The sequence below is a fragment of the Vanellus vanellus genome (assembly GCF_965231255.1).
Source record: "Vanellus vanellus genome assembly, chromosome: 8".
In the NCBI taxonomy this organism is placed as follows: domain Eukaryota; kingdom Metazoa; phylum Chordata; class Aves; order Charadriiformes; family Charadriidae; genus Vanellus; species Vanellus vanellus.
Window position 1 is genome coordinate 919,377 of NC_138913.1, and position 18,475 is coordinate 937,851.

Genomic DNA, 18,475 nt, shown 5'->3' on the forward strand with positions numbered 1-18,475 from the left:
TCATCGCTGCCTGGGGTTGATCTGGATCTTTGTGCTCACGTGCTTCATTTGGCACCCCATCCCCCCGTTGGAGAGGGGTCTTGTGCGGTCTCAGCTCATCCCTTCTGCTGAAAGGGCTCTGATAAAATCAGCGCCATACCGGCGCTTCCGTATGGAAGCTGGTGCTTTAGGGTTGCCTCGGGTAAAGGGTGAATTCAGTGTGTTACTTCTTTATCCAGTATCACCGTGAATTAGGGTGGGCTGCCGTGGCAGTTCATGGGAGGGCAGGAGGGCTGACGCTGCCGGGACACGAGATGTTGGTGCCTGAAGGCTCAGCACCGGGAGCTTTCGCCTAAGCCGATGGTCACCTCGGGTAAGGATGGTGCCCAGCGCCTGCTGGAAAGGCACAGCCGGGCTTCGGCTGGAGGTTGGTGTGGAAGAAGAGGGTGAAACGTTCCTTAAGTGTAAAAAAAAAAAAACAAAAACAAAAAAAACCGTTTTGTGGTGGCTCCAGGTCTGGCCACATCTATCTCCGGTGCCCGAACAGCACCTGGTGCTCAGGCAGAGGAAACTGTGCCCAGAGCTCGTCTGGCTCCTGGGCAGGGACGGAGGGAGCCCTGCAGCCTGAGAGCCGCCCCTTTACCTGCCTTTTACCGAAGCTAGCCCTGGAGAAACGGGTGACGGGGGCTGCGGGAAAGAGAACACGGGTTTGCTGATCTGCGTGCCCAGCCCTGCGCGTGCATGCGTGTTCATGCGTGTGTGCCTGCGGGGGAGGCAGGCTGTGGCACAGGGCCACGGCAGCCCCACAGCCCCCGGCTGGGCTCACCCGGTCCCCAGCACCCGCGCGGCCTCCGGGACCGGCACAGGGACTGCAGAGGTGTCCTGGCTCTCGTTTCTGTTGGCGTGGTGTCAAGAACGTCGGGCTTTGACCTGTGCCGCAGAAGGACCGAGGAGGGAGAACGGGGTGTCCCGTCCCGGGATGAGGAGGGACAGCACAGCTGTATTTTTGAAATAACACTGGAATATTGTGGAGGTGCCTAGAACCGAAACAAAGAGAACATTTCAAAGGTTGGCTAAGGCCCACTCCTTCTCTGCATTTGGGCTGGTGACACACGGCTCAGCTCTCAGTCCTTGGTGATGCTTTGTGCTCTCTGGTCCTCCAAAGGACGCTCCATAACTCCAGTTCTAACTGAGATTTTTACCTTTTCAGTTTCTCTCTGAAGCAGGGTTCTTGGTGCTGCAGCCACTCTTTTCACCCCTCCTTCTGTGCCTGTGCTTGTAGTGTTTGCTTAGTGGAATTATTGTTCCCCATTTGTGAGTCCACCCTGTGCAGAAGCGATTGCCTCTGGGAGACGCATAGAAATCTCTTAATCCTGATAATAGTAGCAATTAAATCTGATCTTTCAAATATTAACCAGAAGCCCTGTAAAAGATTATGTTGTGTTTTTTTTTCTGCCAAACCTACTGTTGCACAACTGCTTTGGTGTGTCGGTACAAGGCGAAGGGTGCGCTCTGCCAAAGCAGGAGGTGCTGCTTCTTGCCCGAGACACGGCAGGGGGTTCAGTTGTTAGAAGAGGCCCAGCTAAGAAGCGAAGTTACTGAACAAAATTGGTTCTCTTTTACCTCGAACCAGGACAGCGCCGCTGGGGTCTGGTCCTGCTGGGTGTCCCTCTGAGCTGGGCTGTGCTCCGACGGCTGCATGATGAAGCAGCAGCTAAACAGCTCCTGAATATTCGATATATCTTTTTGCATTTGAGTGTCACTTTGCAGCTGCCCTCGGTTCACGGGCCACGTTCTGTTCCTTATTTTTCAACTGCCTCTTTCCTCCCGAGCCCTCCTGCCGGCTGCTGTTGCCAAAGGCAGGAGAGGGGGAGATGGGGGTGCAGGAGACTCCAGGTTTTGCCCAGGGTTGAAGCGCCAGCTCGGAGCAGCGGAACGCTTTGCTGAAGAAATGCGCCTTCTGGGGAGCCGCATGGCAGCGTAACCTCTGCCCGGGTGATCCGACGAGAAATCACCTCCTGGCTGGGACCCAAACAAAACATGGGATTAACTTTGCCCTGTGCGTGTGCTGGCTCGTCGCTGTTAAGAGTCAGTGAGAGCGTTTAATCTGGACAGTCTGAGAGGAGCTGTGCCCGTAGAGATGGGAGCCAAGCTGCTGTGCCTCTTCCTCGCCTCGGCCCTCCTGGCTTACTACATCTACACCCCCATGCCCGAGGACCTGGAGGAGCCCTGGAAGCTGATGCTCATCACGGCTAGCTTCAGGGCCGTGGGGCACATGGTGAGTGTGGCGCTGGGCTTGGTGCGGGGCTGGCCCAGAGGAGAGACCCACCGAGCAGAGGGCGTTCTCGTTGCCTCTATAGCTAACAGACGTATGGCAGTATACACTCGTCATACGTACATATATGATATATATATGGTAACATACAAAGTGAAGGACAGTAGTGTCTGAAACTAAGCATTAAACTTGCTGGAGCTATGACTATAGAGAAACTTAGAAAAGATTTAGTTGTGCCGTCTCGATAAAAGGACACTCAGAGTAACTGGAAATGTGATGTGGAATGTGAATATGGAGAGATAAGTGCAAACACGTTCATTTTGCTTTATGGTCCTTTGCAGCTGAAGCGCTGCTCCTCGAATTTTTCCTGTTTCTCCGAACCTGTATATCGAGCTTCCTCAGAGGCGTTGTATTGGGTGTCGAGAAGGGGAAACTAGAGCACTTCTTAAATACTATAGATACTTGTGGTTTCATGGAAATCTACTGACAGAATAAGCCTAAAACCAACACAAAGCTAATTATAGGGGCAATAACGCTACAGCATGTAGAAATCAAGCTCTCTCTATATAACTTTTCTTTTTTCTAATACCACCATAATCTTGCCTACCAAAACCTGGTATCTAGCGAAGCAGCACAGAGCCATATGCTGCAGACTGGAAAGGCAGTGGTATTATACCTTGTCTGTAGTTATATGGCAATATTTACTGACGACGCGGTCCTTATGTCTTTCTATGCTATTTATATATATCTATATGCTACATCCCTGGCTTCTGCTTCATTTCAGTCATGTTATACAGCCGTATGTAAATAATCTGTGAGGCTGCACACTGTGCATAAATAATAGGGCTGTAGTTCCCACCTAAGTATATTAAACCGGGAGCTTTTTTTTTTAATCCAGCCTGTATTTAGTACGCGATGGCGGCTGCAGCAGCGTAACCAAAATCTAAAAGCAAGATCAAAGATGGAGATCTGGGGGGAGGAGGGGGGCTGAGTGTTGCAGGCACCTTTCTGGGTGGCCACAAAAGTTTTGAGACTGCTTTTTTCTCCACCGTAAAATACGTTGAAAGCAGGGTCCGAGCAGCCAGCAGAAAGAGACTTGGAGTTTTGCTTGAGGGATGCTGCAGAGAGGCTTGTCCGCTGCAGGCACGAACGCCCGGGCTGTTTGCTCCAAAGGGTGTGAGTTTGGGATTTTGCCTTTTCCGTCGTTTCAGTTAAAAGGCGGTGGGTATGATGTTCGGAAGTCTGTGGGAGCCACCTCTTATAAAATGTTTCTGGTGGAGACAAGGGTGTGTGTTTTTTGGGGATGTCTCCTACAGGTCACACTCCTGGACAGTATCTGAGAGGCAGAGTCCACCCCCAGAGCCATCCCTGTGCCACACAGCTGCGTTTGCAGGGGACACCCCATTAGGTCTGTACAGCCGGCAGCGGGAGCAGGAGGAGGGGGAGATCTTGTGCGTGCGTTTACTCACGGGCCCTTTGCTGCTTCCTTGTCTGTTTTGATCTTGTGGTTTGAGGTCTGAGTGGTGGGAGATGAAAAAATGGTGAGAAAGAAACTGTAGTCTGCAGTTTTGGTGTGCTGCCGTGCTTCTCCCGTTGGAGGCAGCCCGCGAGGAGGGGCTGTGCGGACTCCCTCCCGTCCCTGGGAGCACCTCGCGTTGTGCCCGGTCAGACCCGCGGCCTCCAGCGTGGCGGTGCTGAGCAAGCAGAAGAGTTTTCTTTCGGTGTTGGGGGGGTGTGTGTTTCCACTCTAACATGGAGCTGGTGTCTTCTGTGGCCGTTGCGTTGGCCGCCCGTCCAGGCGGAGTCCACTACCTGCAGCAGTGGTCCAGGGCAAGCGTGGGTTGTAACCGTGCTCCAGCCTCCCGCAGAGCCGTCATCCCAAGGGACTGGTGGCGATACCCTCCCTGCAGCTGCACTGGTGCAGATTAGGTTTGAGATGGCTCTAAAGTGTCCTAAATGCGCTCTGAACGGTCATCCGATTACAGGGTAACAGCTTATAATCACTTAATAGTAGGTGTCAATTTGTGGAGGGGACCCTATTTTAGTGTTTCTGACTCCCTGATGTTGGTTTGAGAAAAGGGAAATAATACCACCACTGTCAGATGCTCCCGGGCAGGAGGGTCCTCTCCGAGCTCCCGAAAGGACATGCCATGAAATGGGAAACCTCTATCCTCCTTCATCTTCTTTCTTTAATAGGTCCTGGGGAGCTCTCCTGCTTCTGAGCCAAACTGTGCAAGATTTTCTCCGATTTTAGGTTTCCTGGCCTGGATGAGTTAATGGTTTGAATAAAACCCGTGGCAGTCACAGCTGTTTTCCAAGTCTCTGCCGGGCAGGGCCGTGAGTGCCGGGGGGATCCCGGGGCTGATGGGGGGCCCGGTGCTGCCCTGGGTTACCCGGGGGGAGTTGCAGCCGCACGTGGTTCCGCTGGAGCGCCCGTCCGCGGCGTGCTGAGGAGTCCCTCCGGGTCCCATCGTACCCCCCTCGTTGCAGAAGGGAGGCTGGGAATGCCGCCGTTGGCGCGTTCATCTTATAATGCCTCACGTCTACGTGCTGTCTAACGGGCGCATGGCCTCTAGGAGCAAACTGGCCACTTTCTGCGGTGCTTAAGCACAAAATCCTGCCTGCGTTTTCGGGAAGTACAGTCTAAGCTAGAATGTGTGAAGAAAGTATAGAATGCAATACGTCTTGCTTCCTAGCTGACCTTTGCCCTGGCTGCAGTTGTGTGAAATCCTCCCAAAGCTTCCCCCGTCCTTGGCCTGGCTCCTCGGCAGCGGTAAAATTGGGATTTGAGCCCTTTGCGCCCCCCTCGCCCACCGCCCGCGTTCGGCTGCCGGCACGGCGCCTCCCCCTGCGCTGTCGCCCGCTCCGGCCGGTCGGCTGCCGGGAGCCACACCGGGCGCGCTGCCTGCCAACGCACCGCTCCCCTCCGCAGAAGCGCTTCGGGGTTTTTCTGTCCTTGCTGCCGTGCTGCCCTTATGGCAGATGGAGAAAGTGACTGCGGAAGATGCTTCCCAAAGCACGAGGAACACAGAACCCCAAAGTGGTTGGTTTTCCTCTTACCCTGTAGCATGCCATAATCGCGGATTGGGGACAATGAGACGGTTCGGATGAGGGTATGATTTCCTTTTGGGTTTGTATGGTAATGGCCTCGAAACCACAGGCAGTAGACCAGTGGTTTTCCAGTCTGGAATGTCCGCTTGCGGAAAAACGCCCTGAGAGCGTTGAAAAGGCTCAGTCCTGAAGCTGAGGGAATTCCTCCCAACGTGGGGGAGTTTCACAGGCTCAGTGGAATTACAGCAGGACTCACTTTGACCTATATATTTATTTTTTCAAGATGCTAATCCTCCGGGAAAATACAACAGCTGAGAAATATTTATGTAAGCTGTGTAATACTGCGGATAAAAATAGGCAGTTTTGGCATGTGTACGTATTTGTCTTCATAGAGCTCGTGACAAGGACCCGCGTTTTCCTTCGGCGCGGTGTGCCAGCTCCTGCCCCTGTCTCTTCCTCTCAATCCCCACCACGGCGCCGGGCAGCGCTGCCGGCATCGCCCGGGCGGTGACTCGTAGGCAGGGCGGCAGTCGCTACCGCAGGTTGTCACTAAGGTCCGGGCTGTGCTCTCGTTTCTTCTAACTCCTGAAAAAGTAGGTTATATGTAGAAGAGGATGAAATAGTTAGTTTAGACGTATTTTAAAGAAAATGACCGAAAGCAACCCAAGCAGGGTTAGATGGTGAGATTTACACCGCCAAACCCTGCGTGCCAGATGTCGCACCTTGCCAGCGGGGGTCTATTACGCCTGCTCTGAGTCTCGGCTGGTTTTCACCTTCAGGTGAGATGTGAGGCAGAAGTTGGTTTTATTGCGCAATCCCTTCCCTTGCTGCGCGGTGGGGCGGTTGGGAGACTGTGAGGCAAGTCGGGGCACGTCCCCGGCTGCTGGAGCCGAGGTGCCAGTGGCCGGCGGTGGCTCTCCGCGGCACAGGCAGGGCACCGACCTGGAGACCGGGCAGGGGAAATGACCCACGGGAAACGCTGAGTGTGCACAAACCCCGCAGCCCTGATGTCAGCGCTGCGCATTTCCCAACGCCCTTTCCTTTCTCAGCGACCGATACCACAGCGCTGGTGACAGCCATGGGAGTGTTTGCTTTACTAAAACCTTCCAATCAGATTAATAAACGTAGGCCTGTTGCAAATTCAGTTATCTTCCAGATCAAGCCTTCTGCTCAGCTACATCAGTGCGATTACAGGTCTGTCTCTGCCTGTTCGAAGAATTGTGGCCTGAAATTCAGACAAATGCTTTTTTTATCACAGTGTCAGCTCTTTCTTTTTTAGGTGTTTAAACAGAATACGCTCAGGAGCAGTGCACGTGAAACTGAAAATATAGATGCAAATTAGTTTGAAATTTCTTCCAGTTTTGCTTGAAATGAACCAGAAATCTAAGTCCCTAATTCACTTTCAGCAAGTCAGATAGCAAAGGGCTTCGAGGCCAGTTTGAAGTTGGATTCTTCGTATGTTTTTTTCATCTAAAAACCAAACCAACTACTCTCCCGCACCCCCGCAAGCTATTCCTTAATATATCATTAGGGATTAGATAACATAATGCTCCCAAATCATGAAGCCGTCCGTGCTATTTTTACCGCCTGGCTGCCAGTGGCTGCAGCAGCCCGTTGCCATCGCATGCGGCGCTGGGACAGGGACTCCCCATGGTGCCGGCGGCTCACACGGCTGCGGTCACACTCCACCCACAGACAATGCCTGATGGGGCTAATTTTTTGATTAAATAGATATTCACACCATCTTTCACGGTACAGAAAATAAAGGCTGTATTTTCCTTCCAGTTATTGTGACATTGTTTTTTTCTGTCATTTTGTTGTCAATTACAGACTTTTAATGTGGTTTTAGAAGCCATTGCTGTTATCTTAAAAGCAATGTGAGAAGAAAGTTTCTTCAAATGCAGTTTAATCCAATGTAAGCGGGGGAAAAAGGGAGGAAACGCCAATGAGACTTGTGTGTAAGCAAACACGGGTCACATCTTTACTTGTCGCAGGCGCCCCGAGGCGGCTGGGGGGCCGTGTCCCCTCCTGTGGGAACTGCCGCTTTGGGAAGCGGCGTCGGGGTCTGCGGTTCCAGCACAGCCCATAGCAAACCACTTCAGAAAGGTTTTTTCATTTGCGTTCCCTCTTGTCTACCAAAGAGTCAGTATAATGAAAGCTAGAAAAAAATTTTTGAAAAGTTTTTTTTAAAAGTTTAGGTTTAAAATAGCCCGTGAATGGAAGGGATTCTGAAATGCTTTAATCTGTGTAAATTGTCACAGTGTCAGAGAGCCAAAGCTGCCAAATACTAGACTTTGGAGCTTGCATTTCACCTGCAGTCCTGCTTGCTCGGGTTTGGGGGTTGTTTTCGTTTTATTTAGCATCTTAGTGTAACTGTAATCTAATTTAGACCCACAGAACTTCATAATAAATGTTTAAAGCACAATTTTCAAAGGAAACTGCTTTAACAGTATTAAAAGTTGGCAATTCCTTGGTTCTGAACTCCCTGGGCCCCATCACCTTTCCTCTGCCAGGGAATTCCTGTGGAGCCCGTGGGGAAAGCCCTCCCTGCCCCTGCGTGGCTCTGCCCGGGGCACCGATGGTGATGCCCGGGGGCACCGGTGGCCTCCCCTGCCCTCCCCTTCGGCGGGCGGCACAGGGCTGGGGCTCCAGCGCTGCTGTACAGCTGGGGTCCGTCCAGGATTTCTGGGAAAACGAACCTTTTCAAACAGTTAACCCTATGGGAGTTTTTTTACGACCCCCGAGTAACGCACTCGTCAGGCAGACAGAGATCCTGGTTAGCGTCGTCCTTATCTCCCCTCCAGGAGGATGCTCCTCCGGCGTCTCCCTCCAGGTCAGGGAGTCACCGGGATCATCCTCGCTGGGAGTCGGGCTGGAGCCAGCGCTGGGCGACGACGGCGATACCCCACCAGAGCTGTTCCTTCGATGGGGAACCGCCTCCCTGGCAGAGGGCTGGTGGAGATGACAACAGCGGTGGCAGGGCCGTGTTTTGCTTTTTATTGTGAAATATCAAACCAATGTAAGCAAAGGATTTGTGTGGCTCAGACAAAGGTGGGTCTCCTCGAGGGTGATGGAGCAGGGAATAGCTTCAGAAGGGGTAGTGCCCCATGCAGGGTGACGGAATTTTGCCTGACGTGGCACAGACAGCGAACGCGCGACTTGTGCTGCGTGTCTGGTTCTGCTGTTCAGCAGGAGCACTTCTTCGTTAGACAGAGAAACATAGAGGTATGTAACTAATGGAATTGTCACAGGTAAACTGAAGAAATTAAACAGAGCTGGGCTGTGGCAAAGTGACAGAAATATACTTCTGCTGTTTTAACATCCCAAAGTAGAGCAAATATTTCCTATTAATAATGTAAGGGTACCTGTCTCTAAACGATGCTCTTTGGCTACTGGGATGGAACCAATCATCAAAAATCATTGTGCAGCTTGAAGTCAAATTGCTGTATCCTTGTCTTTGTGCCACCAGTGTCCTTGGCATCCTGAAAGTACTGGCTGCTTTTGCTGCTGGAGTTCCTCGCAGGAGCAGCTATTACTTGGTTTTGTGGTGACTGGAAAGCGGAGGCGGTCTGACTCGCTGAGCGGATCCTCCTGCTGGGCACCCGCAGGTTTCGGCTGATTCTGCTGTGTTCCGCACCCTCCGTGGCGCACTTGTCACCTTCTATGCCAGGGCTTCCAGTCGCTGTCTCCGCACTGGGAAGCGGGGGTGTCCCCTGGGCTGCCCTCCGGCCGCCGAGCGTCACGCGGAGGGGATGGAGGTGCGAGGGGGGAGCAGCTCAGGCTGGACAGTGAGACTGAGCGAGCAGCCGCCCCTCCGAGCCACCTTAGCGACCTCTACGGCAACCTCACAGGCTTGTGCAGCGTAGCGAAAGGCTTTACGGACTTTTAACCTCTGAAAGTAACTAAGGCCGTGTTTTGAATACCGTTCTCCCTTCTCCGGGGCTTTAGGCTGAGGCTGCTGACTGGCTGGGGCTGATGCACTATATGGAAGGGCTGATGCTGATCACGGCTGCCGAGTACGTCGCACCCACGTCCGATGAAAACGTCACTGTGACGGACACAGAGTTCAGCAATGTTGCCGTGCGGCTGTTCGTGCCCAGAAGGGCGCCCGACGGGCTGAGACGGGCAGTCATCTACTTCCACGGGGGAGGGTGGTGCGTCGGACATGCAGGTGAGTGCTTCGGTCGGCACCAGGGAAGATCTCAATGTGTTAAGTGCCGCCTTTTGTTTTATGGGAGTTGCCACAAAGAGGGTCAAGGAACTGGTATTTCACCAGTTAAAGCCAGGTGGAGGTGTTGGAAATCACCTGAAAGCTTCTGCAAAGAGGAACGAGCTGTTGTATAGTGTCTGTCTCAAAGGTACCGGAGTATGTTCTGAGTGACTCGTTTCATTTCAGGCATGAAGTCCTATGATCATCTGACAAGGTGGACTTCAAACATGTTAAATGCTGTCGTGGTATCGGTCAAGTAAGAGAGATTCTCCTTCTAGATGGGATGAGGGTTTGGAATACGTTAATCTATTTCAATTACTCTAATTTTTTCAGCATGTGCTTTCCTGTTGGTTTTAAGTATTTGTAAACAAAAGCTGTCAAGGTTGTGGTGGCGAATGGTGGTTGGTGGTTATTTTGGATATTGGATATTTGGATATCTATGATATCTATGATATTGCTTTACAAAGTTGGGTGGGTAATGAAATATTTGGTCCTCCAGCACAGACAGATAGTTCCCGTTTCTCCGGGCACAGAGAGTAATAAACGTTCACCACCCAGGGCAGACGTCAGCAAGCCTCTCTCTGTGTTAACAGCAGGAAGTAACACTCCTGTGCTTGCCTCTAACAGCTACAGGTTGGCACCTAAACACCATTTTCCCATTCAGTTTGAAGATGTGTATTCGGTAACGAAGTTCTTCCTCCAGAGCAGCGTCCTCTCCCAGTATGGGGTGGACCCAGACCGGGTCTGTGTTGCAGGGGACAGTGCGGGTGGAAACTTGGCTGCAGCTGTGGCACAACAGGTAAAACCAAAAAGCTGGTTTGCTAGTTCATTTTTTTTATTATTATTTTTTGGTCACTTCATGAACACTTAGAAAAGACTAAACAAGAACCTCTGCTCAAGCAAACCCACCTCCCAAATGTCCCTGGTGGTCCCTGTACATGGGACGTCACGCAGCCTGCAGGACCGCCGGCGAGGGCGCTGGGCTCCCCGCCAGGCAGGTTTCCTCCAGCCTTTAATGGCATCGAAGTAGCTTTGGTGCCATGATGTCCTCCAAACCTTTACACCCTAAAAAAAAGGTTCTCTGCCCTATAATTAGGGCATATGGCACCCTACCCTTAAGCACATTTTGACTGCATCAGGTATGTTGTTTGAAAAAGGAATTTTAGCAATTTAACTCGTATAGATGCAAAAAAAAAAAAAGCGGTCTAAATGTTCCAGTGTCGTTTGATCACACGCAGTTCAGTGGTTTTGCGCTGCTCGCTCAGGTTTATTGAATAAAGTCCGTGCAATGCTGCTGTTCTCTTCAGAAGCTATTCGGATCGTAATGAATCTCATGTGGACAGGTTGTGAATTTGCCGTGGACATTGAAGGCAGAAGATGAGGGAGAAGGCGGAAATTTATTAGTGAAGAGGGAAAAAGGATGACATATAAGAAATGTCAGTGTTCAACTCATCACATTTTGTTTTTTACATGTCTAAAATGCACAGAATCGCAGTTGTTTGAGTTCTAACATCTCTTGAAAACCCCAGCAGATGGATGAGCTCTAAATTGTGTGTGAAGCAATTAAAGGAGCCTCAGAAACCTACAATTTTTAAGCTATAGGAGTAGAAATTGTCTATAGGTATAGAAAAGCACCTGTTACTGCTTAGGAAAGCATAAACGCCTTGGAAAGCCTCAATGCTTCAAAAAGATTATTTCTCAAATATTGTTGTCTTTAAACATAAGAAAGAAAATTAAATTACGTTAGATTTGGGAGAATTTTTAATACAACATGCTGTTTTAAGTGACCTGCCTATGAATTTAAAATTTCTTTAAATGAATCTATCCTGGTTTTGTTGGTAGTCTTATTTTGCTTATGTTGTATCAAGTGTGTATTAATTCCTTACTTTTAAGGTCAGTGTGAGAGAACCAACACTTTTTAACACCTTTTTATAATTATTTCTTTTTTCCTCTACAGCTGTTAAAGGACTCTGAAGTCAAAACCAAACTCAAAGCCCAGGCTTTGCTTTACCCCGCTCTCCAAACCCTTGACCTGAATTTGCCATCTTACCAACAAAACGCGAACAAGCCCATTTTAACCAAGCAGCTTATGGCCAAGTTCTGGAGTGAATATTTCACTTCTGATTCGTCTCTCACGGAAGCGATGGCCACCAACAGGCACGTCCCGGTTGAATGGAGCCACTTATTTCAGTTTGTAAACTGGAGCCATTTGCTGCCTGAAGAGCTGAAGAAAGATTACGTTTACACCGGTCCCACCTACGGAAGCTCCGAGTTTGCTCAGAAGTACCCGGGGTTTCTGGATAGGCGGGCGGCCCCGCTGCTGGCGAGCGATGCCCAGCTACGCGGGCTGCCCCTCACCTACATCCTCACCTGCGAGCACGACGTCTTACGGGATGACGGGGTCATGTATGCCCGGCGCCTGCAGGCAGCCGGTGTTCCCGTCACGCATGATCACGCCAAGGACGCCTTTCATGGGGCGGTCATGTTTGTCACCAGTCCAACCGACTTAGCTGTAGGGCACCGGCTGCTGAACAGATATATCGAGTGGTTAAATGAGAATCTCTGAGTTGAAAATGTTGCTCTAGTACGCCCGGCTCGTGTTCACTGGGTGCGATTGAGGAGCGTAGGAGAATAGGAGCTCTGTGAGGTTTTGGGCGTGATTGCCGTCTCCGTTGTGTTGCCCCGCAGTGTCTGGATTGCAGTGTTCTCGTCTTCTCTGGCAGGAAGATCAGTCTGATTCTAACCTTAAGTGTTCTTTCAGTGCTGTCGTCTGAGCTCGGAACCCCACGAAATGCCAGGGCTGCCCTGGGATTTCTCTCCTGGCCAGGAGCAGAAGGGTTGGTAGCCTGACCCTGCCCGCGTGCAGCCCGGACTCGCCCGAGCCCCGGCTGGCACAGCCTGCGGGCCTTGCCACCCCCGGCTGGTTGCTTCTTGTTTCTTCCTATCGCAATGTCTTCATATCACAGGCTTGTGCACGCGGGCGAGCTCCCCCTTGGCACGCGGGAGGTGCTCGGTGGCCGCCTGCTCCCCGGCCCCTTTGGCGCGCTCCCTTCTCCCCTGGGACGCGCCGGAGAGGCCCCGGGGCTGCCGCCGGGCGATGGGGGGAGTGGAGGCGTGGGGACCCAACCTCAGGAAGTCCAACGCAGCTTGTGAAACCCCTGGTGTCCCTCTCCGGCACAGCTCAAGGGAAGCGCTTGAAAACCAAATGGGATGGCTGTAACAGTGGGGTTTTTAGTTTTGCTTGTTTTTTTAAAAAAGTAGCTGTCTTACTCAGTAATCACTGTCGTTAGTAGCTGTACTAGACGGAAATAGCGTAACAAAACGGCACTGGATATTCCTCAGATAAAGGAAGACTGTGAAGGTCCCAGCCTTAGAACGGCACTGCTGTATGTTTTTTGCTCCGCTTATCAAATAAGTGTTCTAATTGTCCTTAAAATTGTTTAGCAGTTTTTACATATGAATTTTTTAAAATAAAATTATCTTAGTAGCTTTATAGCCTTGAAAGAGAAACACAGTTCAGCTTTCAGTCTCGAACAAATATACTCTATATAAATGTTTTGTGTAGTAAATATAAACCCTAAAAGTTTTGAATGATGAATATAAAAATTAAACTTGTCTTTGATTCCAGTGCAATGTGCTCTTCATCACTCGAGTATCCCATGTACTGGAAAGGAATAGCAAGTTGGCTTTAGTACACGCGGCAGCTATTGCAGACAAGCAGGACCAAAGCCAGGGAGAGGTGGTTTTGCTTCTGCTGTTGCTGCGAACGTTTAGTAGTGCTTGACTGTGCTTGTTGAGGAGGGGAACAGAAGTGGCTGAGTAGGTGTCTGTTGTCAACAACCGAGCATAAAAGGCTCCATGGGATGGGAAAGCACCTCGTATAATCCCCGTGCACAGCAGTGCAGTGAGTTTGCACGTCCTCAGGACACAGAATCACAGAATTATTGAGGTTGGATGGCGTGCGCGCTCGTGCAAGCTCCCAGTGCGTTTGGGAAGTTCTTTCTCTCGGCGCTGTCTGTAGCGCTGCCGGCAGCTCCCAGCTCTCGCCCGTGGGACCGGCTTCCCGTCTGCTGGCAGCGGACGTCGTGACCGGAGCGTTATTTCTCCGTCGATTGGAACTAATTAACAGCAGCTTAATATTCCTGAGGAATTAGGGGTGTGGGGTTTTGCCTCAGTAACACCTTCGGTCTGATTTTCTATACAGTATTAGGGTCATGTGCACACGGCTGCTCCCCGGGTGGGGTATTTCCGATGCTGTAGGTGCTGGTGGGATGAACCCAGTTGGCCTTTAGTCACTATGAGTGATCTGTTCTCTGAGTCTCACGGCCTGCTTTATTCTTTCTTCCATATAAATAGCAGAAAAAGACTTGCTCAAGAGAACATTTTAGAACATTTAACTATTTTGTGTGCCAGGGGGGACGCGCACAGAGCTGGGCTGTAAAAGCAGGGATCCCTCAGCGGGTCACACTGCTGGCACCGATACTGCTTTGATTGTTTTCCCTCCCTGCGAGCACTGGGGCATCACTGGTAAAACAGCGTTAGTCTGAAGTGTTGGGGAAAGCTCACCCACCGCTCAGCTGGTGACAAGGACTAGCAGGGCGAGCACCCGGCCTCTGCCGGCAGAAAGCGTGACAGCAAACCTGGGGCGCCCTCCTTGCCCACGCAGCCACCAGCTCGGTGTTTCCTCTGTTGCGGCTCAGGCATCCCTGGGCAGGGCCACCTCCCCCCAGCCCAGGGTGCTCCCAGCCCCGTCCAACCCGGCCTTGAGCACCCCCAGGGATGGGGCAGCCACAGCTTCTCGGGGCACCCTGCCCCAGGGGCTCACCGCCCCCACAGCCGAGAAGTTCTTCCTCAGATTTCATCTCAGTCTCCCCTCTTTCAGTGTCAAACCTTTCTCCCTCGTCCCACGGCTCCCCTCCCTGACCCAGAGTCCCTCCCCAGCGCTCCTGGAGCCCCTTTAGGCACTGGAAGGGGCTCTTCTCTAGGCTGACCCCCCCACCTCTCCCAGCCTGTCCTCCCAGCAGAGGGGCTCCAGCCCTCCCAGCATCTCCGGGGCCTCCTCTGGCCCCGCTCCGACAGCTCCGTGTCCTTCTGCTGTGGGGACCCCCCGAGCCCGAGGCAGCACTGTGGGGGGTCTCCCCAGAGCAGAGCGCAGCAGAGGGGCACAGCCCCCCCTCGCCCTGCTGGCCACGCTGGGGGGATGCAGCCCGGGGTGCCGGGGGCTCGCTGGGCTCCAGCGCACACTGCCGGCTCCTGGGGAGCTTCTCACCCACCGACACCCCCGAGTCCCTCTCCTCAGGGCGGCTCTCCAGCCCTTCCCCACCCAGCCTGGAGCTGTGCTGGGGATTGCCCGACCCACGTGCAGAACCTCGCGCTTGGCCATGTTGAACTTCATGAGGTTGCCGGAGGCCAATGACCTCTCTTATCTTTAGAAAAATTTTATACCGGCAAGGTATAAAATTTTATACCTGTAAGCTATAAAATTACGCTCTAAGCAAAAATGCTAACGGTATCACCAACCTCCTGCTGCATGTTTCTATAGGACTCTGCTTGGAACAAGAAGTAAATATCTTTTAACGACCAGCACCTAAATACAGAGTCATGATTGATTGGACAGTATATGCCTTTGATTAAGTTCCTAAAATAGACATATTGAGTTGGAAATGCTTGGTGAGGCACAAAATGAGACAGTAAAAACTGCAACGTCAGCGCCTCTGGCAGGCGAGGCTGAAGCCACAATAAACGACTTATTTATCCAGAGCAGAAAACCACCCCAAGGGAAGGCTTAGTTCCATCTCTCAATAGAAATGGAAGTGAAATTTGGTGTTTGATAGTAAGATTGTCATGGTTTTGGCTGGGGTGGGGTTGACTTTCTCGCTGGCAGCTGGTAGAGCGCTGTGTGTTGGGTTTGGGATGGGAAGAGTGTGACAGCGCACTGGCGGGTTTGGTCGCTGCTGAGCTCTCGAGGCCTCTTCTGCTCCTCACCCCACCGCAGCAGCGAGGGCTGGGGGGCACAAGGGGTTGGGAGGGGACAGAGGCGGGACCCTGACTGACCACAGGGGTATTCCACCCCGTGGGACGTCAGGCGCAGTGTATAAAGCGCAGCCCATTCTCGCAGCCCTGTTGGGAGTTTGCAGCGGAGCCAGCGCCGCTCGCAGAGATCAAACCCTCTGAGGATGCCCAAGGGTGCGGGGGGCGACCTCAGGCCCTCCAGCTCCTCTGTCACCTGTGTACAACACAATACAGCGGTAGGTGTGTGCAGGGAAAATGAAATTCACGTTTGCAAGAGACTGGAGGAGGAAAGAAAGCATCCTCACCAATTAGGGTTCCCCCCGTTATCAGTTCGTTAGTCTTCAACTTTTTGCTGAAGTACTATATTGGTGTCCTGGTTTGAGGACCATGACAACTGGTTTAAAAATAAACCAAACAACAAAACATCACAAACAAACAACACCACCCCCAAACCACAACTTGGCAAGTAGTTTTGGTTTTCTAGTATTTTTGGAACTGTTGATTAACTTGTTCCCTTTTGGCAAATTCAGTTTAAGGCCCAATCACACTGGTGCTGCTTAGCATATTCATTATTCTCATTAACTGCTTTGTTTCAGCTGGGATAGAGATAATTTTTTCCTAGTAGCTGCTGTGTTTTGAATTTGGTTAAGAATAATGTTGATAACACGTATTGTTTTAGTCGTTGATAAGTAATGCCTGTACTAAGTCAAGGACTTTTTCCTTGAGGAAAGCACAGAGGGAAAAGAGGGAGCACAGAGAGCAGAAGCCGCCCAAAGGAATATTCCATTCCATAGGCATCCTGCTCCGTATACAAATGGGGGTTGGCCGGCGGGGGCAGGGATCAGCCATCGCTGCTGGGGATGGGCTGGGCAGGTCATCGGGTGGTGACAGCAATTGTATTGCATCACTTTATGTTGCTTATTTTTATATTATTATTATTATTATCTCTTCTGTTCCTGTTCTTTTAAACTGTCTTTATCTCAACGCACAAGTTTTTTCCTCCCTTTTCTCCCTCTTCTGGCCGGGCAGGCGAGGGTCCAGCTGGCTGCCCCTAGTTGCTGGCCGGGATTAAGCCATGGCACCACTGCGCAGAAGCAGTTCCAAAGGTGCCTTTGTGGGTTCCCCAGGAAGATGCGCCGGTTTCTTTCTTCACGCCGGGGTTGGCCGGACGCTCCCCCGCAGAGGACAGAGCATCTCAAACCCGCCTGAGCCGCAGGGAGAGCGCGGAGCTGCCGCCCCGACACCCGGCGCGCTGTGGGGACAGCCCGCTGCTGGCAGTAGCTCAGCCTGCTGCAGACACCCGTTAACGCGGGTGTTCCTTCTTGATACGCCCCCTGGAAGACGATGTCCTTACTGATGCCAGCTCATGTGACAAAGAGCTTTGCTAAGTCGCTGGCCTCAAAATAATCAAGGTTTAGGAAACTGTGCCAAGAAACAAAATGAATCTGTGCGATATTCGTAGACGTGTTAAACTGGGACAAAAATCTAAAAACATAGAAATTACATTAAGACTATTTTAACTATAACAATTATAAGACATTCTTCAAATGTCTTTTTCTTTGAAATATGTGTGCCTTGCCGTGTTTTTTATCTTCTGGAGGGAGAGCACGTTTTGGGCCAGCTGAGGGCTGTGAGCTGCCCTCCCTCCCCGCCTCTGCTGCAGCTTCCGTGTCCCCCTCCTGCCGGAGCGTGGCCCTGGGCAGAGCCCCGCGAGGACCCCCGGCCCGGCGCTCAGCCCCTTGGTGCTCTGCGAGATGGAGACACCTTCCCGTCCCCGTGCCCCGGCAGTACCGGGGCGGGCAGTGTCTGGGGGTCGGGGAGAGCCGCGGGGGGCCCAGCCACGGCTCGGCGGTGCCAGCAGCAGCCTGGCCCTGCAGCCGGAGGGGGTCCCACCACCAGCACAGCTTAACAAAAAAGAACCCAACAAAACCAAAGAAGTTGTGTGTTATACCTTTCGGCCTCGGCTGTTGGGTTTGCTCTACGCAAATCCACTAATGGTGGAAGTGTGGCAATGGCTATGAATTCCCTGTGCAGCACGCACGCCTGCGCTGCGCTGCTGGTTTTGCCCGCAGGCTGAAGCCCAGCGCTGCCGCACTCACTCGTGGCCAAACACGGGCCCCAGGGGTATTTTTGGAGCTTTATGTCTTTATTGCTGTCTTATCAGTTCTTTGAAGCTTTACTGCAGCGTGGAAGAAGAAATGCGCCGTTTATTCAGTATTCATTTATTTTAGCCTTCAGTGAACAAAATATTTAAAAGCAGGTACATGAGAAGCCTGACATACATTATTTATCAGCCACGTGGGAAACTTTAAAGCACCTTCTGGGTACGTAAATATTAGCTGATTTATCTGCCTTGTCTTCAGAGAAAAGCCAGAGTACCTTTTCATATCCCAGATATTAATAGGGTTAATATTCGCTAATCTTCAAGGGGATCACAATGAAGGGAAGGGGAAGTGGTATTTTTGGTGTCTGAACCGTGTTTATTTCTCCTGTTTTACAATAATCATGGCGATATTCAGTCGTCTTCACTGAAGTATATCATGACCTTGCATTCAACTTCTCTTCTGTGCTGGGCTTATTCACCAGCCCTTGATTACACTCAGCCGCCGCTTGTATTACATATATATAAAAAACCAAAATAAGAGTATGATGCATATTTTATGTATATTGCTTTGTATAAATCCAACAGAATTTAACATTTTCAGTAAAATACATGTTGAACTTCAGAGAAACACCAAAGCTCTCCGCACACCTGCAGCTGCATGGGGAAGGAACCCCAGGACGCACCAGCCCGGGGGGTTCGGGGTGGCAGAGCCCAAACCGGGCCTCTCCCACCCCCCTCCTGCCTGGCTGCACAGCAGGGCTGGGAGCAGGAGCAGGAGGAGGAGGAGGAGGAAGGCTCCAGGGTGAAGTTCCCACGCAGCAGCCAAGAGCTGCAAGGGTTTCTT

General features: G+C 51.6%; 1 protein-coding gene across 1 annotated transcript; it reads left to right on the top strand.

Annotated features, from left to right (window-relative positions):
- Positions 1 to 2,112: 2,112 nt before the first annotated feature.
- On the top strand, positions 2,113 to 12,240 carry AADAC (arylacetamide deacetylase). The gene is made up of 5 exons (XM_082486988.1): positions 2,113 to 2,257; positions 9,254 to 9,476; positions 9,702 to 9,771; positions 10,143 to 10,314; positions 11,473 to 12,240. Exons 1-5 carry the CDS (start codon positions 2,120 to 2,122, stop codon positions 12,079 to 12,081), a joined length of 1,212 nt encoding a protein of 403 aa, XP_082343114.1. The 5' UTR covers positions 2,113 to 2,119; the 3' UTR covers positions 12,082 to 12,240.
- Positions 12,241 to 18,475: the final 6,235 nt, after the last annotated feature.